The sequence below is a fragment of the Rhododendron vialii genome, chromosome 2a, assembly GCF_030253575.1.
Source record: "Rhododendron vialii isolate Sample 1 chromosome 2a, ASM3025357v1".
NCBI classification, from domain to species: Eukaryota; Viridiplantae; Streptophyta; class Magnoliopsida; order Ericales; family Ericaceae; genus Rhododendron; species Rhododendron vialii.
Window position 1 is genome coordinate 4798155 of NC_080558.1, and position 12314 is coordinate 4810468.

The 12314-nt window shown below is 36.9% G+C and overlaps 2 protein-coding genes across 2 annotated transcripts; both read right to left on the minus strand.

Annotated features, from left to right (window-relative positions):
• Positions 1-3268: 3268 nt before the first annotated feature.
• On the minus strand, positions 3269-6287 carry LOC131315537 (uncharacterized). The gene is made up of 3 exons (XM_058344647.1): positions 6071-6287; positions 4929-5132; positions 3269-3812 (listed from the first exon to the last, which is right to left on the minus strand). Exons 1-3 carry the CDS (start codon positions 6276-6278, stop codon positions 3373-3375), a joined length of 852 nt encoding a protein of 283 aa, XP_058200630.1. The 5' UTR covers positions 6279-6287; the 3' UTR covers positions 3269-3372.
• Positions 6288-6300: 13 nt separating this feature from the next.
• On the minus strand, positions 6301-11999 carry LOC131316985 (uncharacterized). Its single transcript, XM_058346566.1, has 3 exons — positions 10622-11999; positions 6355-6577; positions 6301-6313 (listed from the first exon to the last, which is right to left on the minus strand). The coding sequence occupies exons 1-3, from the start codon at positions 11997-11999 to the stop codon at positions 6301-6303; spliced, it is 1614 nt and encodes a 537-aa protein (XP_058202549.1).
• Positions 12000-12314: the final 315 nt, after the last annotated feature.

Sequence of the window (12314 nt, forward strand, 5' to 3'; positions counted from 1 at the left end):
AAGTTGGGTACAACAGGAAAGTAAAGAACCCGAATTACTTGAAGAAGTAATTGAGTTGGTACAAGAAAAGTAAAATAGTTGCTTCACTGGGAAAACTTTGGTTTAAGCGTTGGGCTTGATTGGTGTGTATACCCTTTTTCCTTTCTAAGTTCTTGTATTTATAGGCATAGAGCATCCACGATTTTGCATGTAAGAGGATTTGTTGGCCTCTCATCATGACGCCATGTGCCCTTTGTAAATTGTAACTTTCAATTCATGGAATCATGGGTAGTTACCAGAAGTTGAGAATGGCTAGTGGGCCTCTCCTATTTTTTCTCTTCGGGATCATGGGCAGTTAATGGAATAATGGGTTTTCTCCACTTCCTATTCTTGTGGCACTTGGTAAATCATGGACCATTTGACTAAGTCAAATGGCCATGTGGCAAAATAATCCCACTAACTTGCTTTCTATTCATCCATGAGGTTTTTCCCAGGTGACTTGATTAACCTGCCAATGTGCTTTCAAAATGTAAAAGGCCTTGTAAAGATTAAATGGGCCTCCTTTATATTCTTCAAATAATGTAACCCATAGCCCATGATCTTTTGGGTGCACAGTCGGATTGGACTGAAACTAAATGGGCCCAATTGATATAGCATTGGCCCATTAATCTCAGTCCAATAACTCTTTACTTTATGGCCCAATTTAATTAAATATCAATTTAATGGCCGCCCAACGCTAGTCTAGGACTGGGTGCGGATTGGGTACCAAAAACGGGTGTAAACATGTATCTTTAAGTCTTATAAAATTGTTAAAATCACACGTACATACATACCTAATAACACACCTATTAACATATTCTCCCGTCCTCCTTTTGTAAATCTCCTAACCCCAGTATGGATGGTCTGCCCTCGACCCATCCGGAGGGGAGAATAATCAAGGTGCATATTTAATTTGGCCCGGACAGCCCTTACGTTGAAAAAAAAGAAAGATATATACCCTATTGAAGCACAAAAAAAAAAAATTTATTTGCGGGAAAAAAAAGTTGCTCTTTCTCTTATGTAAGGGTGAATGGAGAACATTGAGTTGCATTGAGTTCCTGGAACATCTTTGTTGTTAAGACTTAAACTAAGGAATTTGCTCCTCCAACGTCAAATAGAAATCTTTAAGGAGCCATTAAGTTTGTCCGGTTTTAGTGAGATGAGCTCCCATAATAAACGTTGGTTTAATAGGTCTCGTAGAATAAGTGAAATGCACATAAACTAACAACCTAAGTTATCAAACGAAAAAAATGGATTTCAAAGGAATGTTGGGTATGTAGAGGTTGCACAAAAAAATTTCGTACTAGAAAAGGGGTAACCACTACAACAAATAAGCCTTTAATAGCATAAAAGCATAGCATTTTTTTTTAAGAATGATGTTATAGATGACAAATAATAGTGTTCCTAAAGTTAGAAACAAGAGGAAACGTCTATCGCATAGTGTTCCACAAATACGGAAAGATCTGTGCATCATAGCGTTCCACAAGCACTAAAAATATAAATTGTACGTAGAGTGCATTGATGAGAAAGTCAAGTGTGAAAATTATCTTCGGTAGAGAAAAACGTGTCGTGTCAAGAATTTCCTAGTAATCACATTTTTCCTTGGCAAGTGAATTCTGCATAATGAGTCCACGGTTCCAAGGAAAGAAAATGTGAAGAAAAAAAAAGGTCAAAATAGTGATCTCCCACTTTTGCTCAGTATTCCACAGCTAGTAGTTCTCGCAACCAATATTGAAGAATTCTTTGACAAGTCCCATTCGATCTCCACTTAAAAAAAAAAAACATAGAAAATTCTCACCCGGATTTAGTGGCGGAGGGAGCATGTGCCCACAAAGGCACAAACGCGCAATCCTATAATTTTAGTTTTACCAACCAATCCAGAAATCTTTATCCTACCAGGACTCTTCACCTAAAATACTGGCAGGCGTGTAAATGTTTACATAAGCGCCCTCTAATTTATCTTTGCTAAGTCTTTTTAATATTGTTTCTCGAAATTTAATACTTAATTTCTGTGTTAGGTAGTTGGAGGGTTTGATACAAAAAACACAAAGTTAAAATATTAAACGGTGTTTGAAGCTAGTCCATTTGAAGGTCAATATGGTCAAGAGTTTAGTACTGAACTTATTTAGTCCACAGGCAAGACTACTGAATTTGCAATTCAATTGGGTGGGCCCAATGTTTATGTATTGGACTTGCTGGTGGGGCCAAGTAATGAAATTAGGCCTAAGCCAATTCCGGCCCACGAGGGCTATTATTACTCGGCTACAGAAAGAAAAACAGGAGGGTTTTTCTCTTGAAGTTTTGTTCAATTATTCGCACTCCGATAACTCGTTTTAATTTCTTTTCTTTATAAAAGTTGTTCGTTGATTCTTATTTAACTTATATCTTTTGTTTATTTTTCATCATGCATAATAGAAGCATGTTTCAAATTAAGATTTCTTTTGTTTCTTGTTTAATAATGAGTGAGTAGTCGTATAGGTAGGGTCGCGGGGTGATTAGCACACCGTGGCCGGTTCGGACGAGTTCTGCTCCTATTTCAAAATAAAAAAATGTAAAAAAAAAAACAATTTTAGATTGGTAAAAGTTCATGAGTTCAAACGAACTCTTCTATCCGTGATTTGGAAAGTTCATGAGTTCCGATAGGAAAATATCTGAATCAAGCAACGGAGGGAAATATGTGGGTGACGGAGACACATAAAAGTTGATGCGCTCGTGGTTCATTTTGCGGCACTGGTGCTGGCAGAGGGGAATCTGTGGGTTTCGGGGGCATCGAAGACCAAAGAGGGGCATTCAATGATATCAGTACACTAATCTTTGAGTATTTGAGTTTCATTTGCCTTCTTCATATTAAGTTTGCTGTCTTTGTGTGCTTTCCCTCTCGAACAGGGTCGAAAATGCACCATACTCACACAACATTTGATCCCACATCATACGTTTCAATGGGATCGATGAACTATGTGAGTGTGGAGAACTCCATTACAAGACAAAGCATCTCTAGCATTGTTGTTCCCTCTCCCTTTCTCCCTTGCCAATCTTCATCCCAAACAAAGCTAAAACAAAATTGGAAAAATTCAAAAGCCATAATCGGAGAACACAGCCTACAACATACCCCCTTTCGAAGCGCTAAACTTAAAAGCAACTCAAAAACCAAGTTATTGGAGAATCTCTAAATGCAGTCCATCTCATATGCAAATATTGCATCTGGAAACGTTATAACTAAACACTTAATTATAATACTGTAAAGGTTTTAAGTACCAAGATTAATACATGCAGTTGAAAGAAAATTAGAGGGGTAAATACTAAACGCTTAATACAGTTGAAGAAAAATAAGTTGGTCAACGCGAGATTCATTAGCTACTTTGGCTTAAGAAATACCTCAATCGAGTTGGTGCTGAGTAGGCTAGAATGGGAGATATGATCCTGTAAATCCTCATCACAAGCTATTAATAAATCATCATCATTGTCTTGATCTTTGTAGCAAATGTAATAATTTTCAGCCTCGTGTCCCAGCCTCTTTTCCACTTGTTGTTTTAGCTCCTCCATTCTCCATGGCCAAGATAGCTTAAACTTCATCGTAACTGTACTAAATCTTGCCTTCACAGTCACACTTTCCGAGCCAATAGTAGCTGAGACTTTATTAGAAGGCAGAAGCATATCAGAATTCAGTTGTGGGATTGGCTCTTTATCAACAACCGCGAGAGATTCATTGGGGCGAGATTGTTTGTGTTCCCCGCAAGGTGGCCAACTGGGGATGCCATGCCCTCGACAAGCTCGCTTCAGTGTGGATAGGCTAACTGCAAAAATGAGAAAGCCAGCCAAAAGCTCTAAATTCTTTTACTTAGTAACTCCACTTTACATCTCCATTTTGCAGACTTCAAAATTTAGTCAAATCCGGCGCCTACCTACCTTTTTAAAGATTCCATACTTTCATTTTCACAACTCAAATTCCCTTCTGAGATGTAAATGGGATATGATATTGATTTCAAAGTTATTACTACGTACACTTGATAAAAAAAGGAACTTACTACACTTTTTAATTGTACCTGTATTTTAGATAGATTAGAATTACATAGACAAGGTGTTCTATACGTTTCTCATATAAATGGACATTGAATCTCCATTTTCCAGGGGTGAACATTGCCGGTTAGTCCGTTGTGTACGCTAAACTAGAAACCAAATCAATGGATACAAATTGAATATTTTGAAAACCCAAACCTATATCCATCCTATCCATGACAGTAACAACGAACCAGACCAATTCAAACCATTTGACTATGATTCGGTTAAAGTTTTGAACCACGGTTCATTTCATCTTGAGATATCATGAGGTTTTCAAAACAAAACCCTCTTTTAAAATGAACTCAATTAAAACCCACCATAACTTACTAAAACTCAACATATGTCCTCTATCAAATGTGGGAACTAAAATTCAAGTCTCCATGTTGATGCTCCCATACAAAGCATGGTTGGAGCATGTTTGGAGAGAGCGGAATAACAGACACTTTGGTGACTTGAGTGTTTCTACTTAGACTTTGGGATTCAGAGTTGTTGATGAAGTCAGGTAGCATGTATGTGTTTCTGGAATAATGTGAAACCTACTGACGATAATAGACTACTGGTTAGGGATTGGGGAGTGAGTTCTATATAGGGTCTTTAGTGCTATGTTTTGTATTTGTTGTTTCTTGTTGCATTGCTGCCTTTTGTTTGATTGTTTTGACCTTCGCGATCTGCTCGTTATAAGGCTATAACATCCAGAGTTTTTGTTTGTTTGCTTCGATGAAATGGTTAATTTACCCCAAAAAAAAAAAGTTTGATTGGAGCTTTTAAAAGAAAAGTCTATCAAGTTGGAAATAACAAGCATACCAACAATATCGAGATTTTCATTCCTTGAAAAAGTGTATTTAGCGTACCTTTGAGATGCTTTGCAGCAACTTTTTGAGGCATTTCCTTACACCGGAGGATATCTTCCAAACAAATTGCATTTTTCTTGTTTCTTCTCTCTCCTCCTCGGGTCATTTCCTTCATTTTCTCTTTTTCCAAATACCTAGAATTGAGCTGGTCATCTTCCATATCACTTTGCCTTGTTCTCCCACTCCCCATTCCAACTGCCTCAGCTTCAACATTGCCAAAATCTTCATCTAGGTAGAGCAATAGAACTTTGAATTTAAGAATGACTCTATTAAAGAATAATTCCTAAAGTTGCCACTGCAAGTGATTATGTTTTAGGTTTTTATTTTTATTTTTTTGTGAATAGCTTATACTGTTTAGATTATGTCTCTACTTGAAGATATACTGTGAAGCTAGAAAATATTTTGAAATATGAAGGGACTTTCGTTAACTTCGTTATGCGGGGATAAGTAATACTCTATTCGTCCCAATTTAATTGTCTCTAGTTCTATTTTAACCGGCTAAAAAACTAGTTATATATGTAAATCGGTAATGAATTTTATATCCAATATGGATCTTGTTTGATAAATCTCGATTAATTTTATAATACAATATTTTCCAAATCACGCAAAATATTATAAATTATTAGATATAATTAATTAATTGAAAAGTGGCACAAACTCCCAAAAGGGCAATTAAATTGGGATGGAGGAGTACTTTTACTGCTAAACGAGAAGAGTGATATTTAAGTGATACTTTTAAAATCTCGTAATGTTCATATTTTTTGAGAATAGTGATAGGAGTATTTAAGTAATGCTTTTGAAACCTTGTAGTGGTCTATTATTTTTTTAAGTATTTGTATTAGTTTTTGGAAGGTAATTTATCTACTTAATTTATATTTTGTTTTTAAAATTTCATAAATGGTCTCAAATTTTATTTTTGCACTTTAGAGAACCAAAAAGTTTGGTTGGCCATAACTAAGATCACAAGTTCAATTCTCGAAAAATAGTCTCTCTGCTTGTAGAGGTGCTACATGAACATTTTCCCAAGTCCCACATATGTAGGAGTTTGGAGCACTTTGTACACCCTTTTAACCTATCTAGTTGGGAAAAAAAACAACAAAAATTGAGGTTTTCATTTCTTGGAGGAGTGTATGTATGCGTACCTTCGAGATGATTTGTAAGATCTTTAAGAAGCATTCCCTTAGTTCGTAAGATATCTTCCTTTGGAATTACAATTCTAACTCCAGTAGTTCTGTTATTACCTCTCTCACCTCCTGGGGTATTTACCTTCCTTTTTCTTTGTTTTTCCAAACACCCAGAATTCAACTGAGCCTCTTCGATTACACCTTCCCCTGTTTCCTCACCCCCCATTTCGATCGTCTCAGCTTCATCATCATTGCCAAAACCTGCATCAAGGTTCTCTTGTTGAGCTGTAGGCAAAAATTGCATCAGCAGAATTTCCTTTTCAATAACACTATTTATGTCAACGGTAGCCATAAAGGCTTGATCAGAAGGCACATTATGAGAAGTCAACTGTGGGATGACTTCTTGATCGACAACTGCAAGAGTTTTGTCGGGGTGAGATTGCATGATAAGCTTGTGTTCATTGCGGGGTGACCATATTTGGATACCATATTTCCGACAAGAACTCATCAGTTCGGCGATGGTAACTGCAATAAAGAAGAATCCAAAAGATCAATATTTTTCTACCAAAGCAACTCCAATCCACACACTACAACACGAACGGCCTATTGCAAGGAAAGTATTTCCTTGCTAAAGCACCAGTTTTTCTCGCTAATGGTATTTGCGAGGAAATATTTTGTCGCCCATTTTCCTCGCCTAAACCTTGTCACTAAAACAATTCGCAAGGAAATTAGTTTTCCTTGCCTATTTTATACAATATGCGACAAATTGTTTCCTCGCTATTTTTAAAAAAATTCGTCACCAAATCTGTCCAATTTTGTCGCAAAAGGCTAAGAATTCACTACTACCAACAACAATATGCGATGAATTCTTTTCCTCGCTAAACCAAACCAAACCAAATCGAGCTTTAAGTCCCAATCACTTGGGGTCAACTACATGAATCATTTTCCTCCATTGAGCTCTGTTAAGAGCCATTTGTTCACACAACCTACTATACTCATATCGTTGCGTACCACAGCATCTAATGTCAATTTAGATCTACCCCTCTCCATAAAATTGCTACCCAAAGCTATTTTATCTGCTCTCTTAACTACTGCGTCTCCTGGTCTACGGTAGATATGTCCAAACCATCTTAGCCTATTTTCCCTCAACTTCTCTTCTATGGGTGCTACACCTACCATCTCACGAACCGTTTCATTTCTAATCCTGTCTCTTCTAGTTTTACCACACATCCACCTCAACATTCTCATTTCTGCAAAACAAATGCCTATTTTCCCTCAACTTCTCTTCTATGGGTGCTACACCTACCATCTCACGAACCGTTTCATTTCTAATCCTGTCTCTTCTAGTTTTACCACACATTCACCTCAACATTCTCATTTCTGCAAAACAAATGCAACTGCTCCGCATCTTTTGCACGTACTCGTTCTCGAACCTTGGACCTTTGCTTTGTGAGAGGCGACACCTATCCACCGCACCACTTTGCACTTCTGGATAAAATGTGAACTTTTTATTATATATCATCGCTTTATCTTGTCTTTCACCTCTACAAATTTGCTTTCCAACATTAATGGTCTTCCGACTTTTTGTATAGCGTCTGAACTTTGTTTGAGCAAAGTCTAATCTTTTGCCAGCACAACATTATTTTTTGGTTGAAACATGTTCTAATGGTATCTGACAGCAATTTTGATAGGACTAATAATATTTGTTCTCTATTTTTTTGATGGGATTATCGTACTCCCTCCATCCATTTTTAAACATTCATTACAGTTTTGCGTGTTATTTTTAATTGTCTATATCCCTTAATGTATATTGCTAAAATTTACAAGATAGATCTTATTTGATACTCCCTCCGTCCCTTTTTAAGTGTCCTGCTTCGTAACTCCAACTTATTAAAAAGACATCATCATTACACCTTTCACATCAATTTTTTCCTCCACTTTTCCTAGTTACCCATCATCATTACACTTTTACACACTAACTTTTCAAAATAAAATCTACTTTTAGGGACAAAATAGACAATACACCAACTTTTACCCCCCCTAACTTTACAAAATGGACACTTATTAAGGGACAGCCCAAAATGGAATACTGGACATAAAAAAAGGGACGGAGGGAGTAGATCTCAATTATTTCTATAAGATAATGACTTGAAAAACATAAATATAATATACGTCGAGAGATTTAAGTCATTGAAAATGACATGCAGAATCATAGTGGACACTTAAAAAGGGATGGAGAGATTAGCTTTTATGGATCGAATGCGTTTTTTTGCCACCATAAGCTCGAGATATATTTTGGATTGTGTTTTTGTAAACTTATAAGTCTGAAACTTATTTTAATAATTTTTTTTACTTCTTGTTACTTTTTCTGTGTGTATATATACTACCTCTATGACATAATCTTGGTCCCTATGAACCTAGAAAAAAACAATAATCAAGGAGCAATCTTCAAACTTAAAAATAATGTATTTTCTAAAATAATTTTTTATTTTTTACACATTTCAAAAGACCTTATCGAAATCTATCAAATAAGATTCATATTGCACAAATATTATTTCGACAAGTACACTATTTTTAAGTTCAAAAATTGCACATAATTTCGTAGCTAGGGGACCAAAATTGTGAGACGGAGTGAGTATATAAATACATACATATACGAAAGCATATAACAATCACCCTAATAGTAGTATATATATTGAAAGGCAGATCTAGAATTGCGTTAAAGCTGCCTCGTAGTAATTTCGTTGGTCAATATATTACGGGCAGTTTGTCACTGATAATCACCCACCTGAAATAGCAAAAATTGTATTAGATGAGTATATTATCATTAAACAAAACTATTAAAATGATAAGTAGATTGAATAACCTCTCTAAAATTAATAAGTAATTAAATAATCTCTCTAAAAATGAGGGTAAATTTGAATATCTTTCAACATACCAACTTGTGATCTATTTACTAACATGGTGTCATTCACTATTTAATTGTATCAATTACCCTCATTGAATGATACAATTAAGAAAAATCATGCCTCACACTTACTAGAGGGGCAAGCCAATAGGATACAATTAGTGAGAAAATTGCATTTTGTCGCCTGTAGGATACAATTAGCGAGGAAAAGTTCATTTTGTCACTATAGGGGATATGAATAGCGAGGAAATGTATTTTCCTTGCCAAAGAAGAATAATATGTGAGGAAAAAAGATCTATAGGCAACAAAACTTATGTTTCCTCGCTAAATAGATATATTTTGCGACGAAAAGCATTTTCCTGCCCAAATTTGTTATTAAAGGTGACAAAAGTATTTTTCCTCGTTGATTGTGCACTATTTGCAAGGAAAATGAATTTCCTCACAATTTTTCCTCGCAATAGGCCATTCGTGTTATAGTGACATTTCGAATTTTGAGAGCCACAAAAAGTATGTTTGAGTACAAAAGAATTGCTTTCAGAGCATATCACCACATTCACATTGACTATATATATAACCACAATTCTCAATTCATTTGTACGTAGTATTTGTATGCACTTTCTTTCTCCTTATTGTTTTTGTATATTTTTGTGCGTCTCCAAATATAGCATCTAAAATTGAGGTCCTCGATTGCGAGTTCCCATACAGAGCAATATAGAAACTAAAAGATTTCATAAGCTTTGGTTGGAGAAAACTTTGATTGAAGAAGTTTATGGTACTACGTAAATTCACATCGATTATGTTCTTATGAGTTGTATATATTCAAATAGGATTTCACTGAACTAAAAGCTTGCACTTCTAGTTTTGAATGGGAGAGGGTACTTCTACAGTCATATGAATCTACCATATAATATGTAGGAATCTAAATATATGTGCGTATCTATAACTTTATTTTTTGGAAATCAGATTACTTGTTGATTGATGCAAATTATAATTTGTAAAGCAATTGAACTTTGAAATATTCACGAATGACTCTATTAAAGAATAATTCCTAAAGTTGCCACTGCAAGTGATAAATGTTTTGGGTTTTTTTTTAATGCGAACAAATTCCTAAAGATATATTGTGAGAAGCTAGAAAATATTTTGAAATATCAAGGAACGTTCGTTAATTTCATTATACTGGCATAAGTAATACTTTTACTACTAGACGAGAAGAGTGATATTGAAAGGATACTTTTAAAATCTCATATGTTAATTTGTGTTTTTGGAGAATAGTGATGTTTAAGTGATGCTTTTGGAACCTTGTATTGCTCTATTATTTTTGAAGTATTTTGTATTGTTTTTTGAAAGGTAATTTTTCTACTTAATTTATATATATATATATATATATATATATATTGTAAAAGTTCATAAAGAACCTCAATTTTTATTTTCACTTTAGAGCACCAAAAAGTTAGGCTAGCCATGACTAAGATCATAATAGTTCGATTCTCGAAAATAGTCTCCCTGCATGCAGAGGTGCTATATCAACATTTTCCTAAGTTCTACACATGTAGGAGTTTGGAGCAATTTGTATGTCCTTCTAACCTATCTAGTTGGGGAAAAAAACAAGAACAAAATTGAGGTTTAATTTTCATTTCTTGGAGGAGTGTATATATGCGTACCTCCAATATGATTTGCAGCTTCTTTAAGACTCATTCCCTTGGTTTGTAAGATATCCTCCAGAGGAATGGCTATTCTAACTCCATTTGTTTTCTTGCTTCTTATCTCTCCCCCTGGGTTATTTTCCTTTGTTTTCCTTTTTCCCAAACACCGGGAATTCAACCGAGCCTGATTTGCCATTATACAATCCCTTGTTCCCTCATTACCAGTTCCAACTACCTCAACTGGGTTCAATTCTTGTGCTATAAGTGGCAACTGCAGTGGCAGTTTTGATATATTTTCATTTCCAAAGAGTCCAGGGAAATCAGTAGGATCCATCCATCCACTCCACCTTGCTACCACCTCATAAGTTGAGATGGCATCCTCAACGGTTGTGAAACTGCCAATGTTGAGGCGATTCAATCTGCAACGAACCTCGGCCGTCCATTGGCCACCGTGTCTCAGCCACACTCTTGTGGAGACCTTGGCCTGACAAATAAGCAATGTATCCGGAGTCGTAGGCGAGCCTTGACCGTCCATGCATTCTAGCCCATTGACCGTGTAAACTACCCCTCCTAAGATCACATCCAACTCACCGCCCCAGTTCTGAATTAGTTGCTGCATCACACCCACTTGTTCGTAGACCGGCTGGCCAACGATGGCCTCGTCGTGTTTTTCCAACCAGTTGATCCACCTTAATGTCGCTTCTCTCTCATCGATGTCCACACCCACTATGTTATGCACCAACGACTCCACGCCTTTGGGCACCACGCCCGCCGCCCTTGCTATTTCATGCAAATCACCGAACATATGTTCTGGCTTTCCTCCCAGCAGGTCGAAGATGTTCTGGCCTTCCTCCCAGTTGATCACATGCAACGCACAGCTCTTGTCCTCAAGTATGTGCCGATAAGGCAACGCCAAGCTTTCGTTCTCCTGTTCTCTAGAAACGAAAAAAACACTTGGCATCGGCCGATACAGAGGAAAATTTGTGGGCGACGGAGGGAAATAGAAACAGGTCGTCATCTCCATGGATTCCTCAAAACCCATATTCGATTCTTCAAAGCCCTGATTGTTCATCGTCGTAATCCCCCCTCCTTTTGGCCTCCAATCTGACGCCTCGCTCCAGTTCTTATGTAGCTGCTGCAACAACGCCGAGTCTCCGGCCACGTACGGTGCTGGGTTGACGATGTCATCGTGCTCTTGATTTTGTGGCGGATCGTCCATGGATTGGGTAGACCCTTGATACTGCATGACCATTGAACTGGACGAAGGTAGGAAAGACGGTGGCGGCGACGGAGTCAAGCACAGCTGCGACCTCCTAGGGGAAAGTAAGGGCGACAAATTCAAGCGGAAATCTTCAGTAACCATGTCCGACTCTCCACTGTTCATAGGCGCAGCCATTGACACAGTTACCAATTTGAACCAATAGGGAAAAAAAAAAGAAAAAAAAAAGACGAGGTTGACAGAATAATTCGCCTAACTCAAAAGATGAAACAAGAGCTTAAAATTTTGGCGATGCATGCAGATCCTAATTCGGTACGAAACAAATTTTTGAATCTGGGTGTTGAATCCTAGACCTCTAAGATAAGATCAAGCAATGGATGTAGGCCTGTCAATGGACCGGATCCGATCCGGATCCGATCCGAAAAATCCGATCCGGATCCGGATCCGAATCCGATAACATCGATCCGATAATCCGATAATCCGGATCCGGTA

Excerpts from the sequence above, each read along its gene's own strand:
- LOC131315537 (XM_058344647.1), bottom strand. The coding sequence starts at position 6,278 with ATGGGGGGTGAGGAAACAGGGGAAGGTGTAATCGAAGAGGCTCAGTTG. Across the intron at positions 5,133-6,070 it reads TCTTACAAATCATCTCGAAG|CTGAGGCAGTTGGAATGGGG; the intron begins GTACGCATACAT and ends GCAATGTTGAAG. Across the intron at positions 3,813-4,928 it reads TGCTGCAAAGCATCTCAAAG|TTAGCCTATCCACACTGAAG; the intron begins GTACGCTAAATA and ends TCATTTTTGCAG.
- LOC131316985 (XM_058346566.1), bottom strand. The coding sequence starts at position 11,999 with ATGGCTGCGCCTATGAACAGTGGAGAGTCGGACATGGTTACTGAAGAT. Across the intron at positions 6,578-10,621 it reads AGCTGCAAATCATATTGGAG|TTACCATCGCCGAACTGATG; the intron begins GTACGCATATAT and ends TCTTTATTGCAG.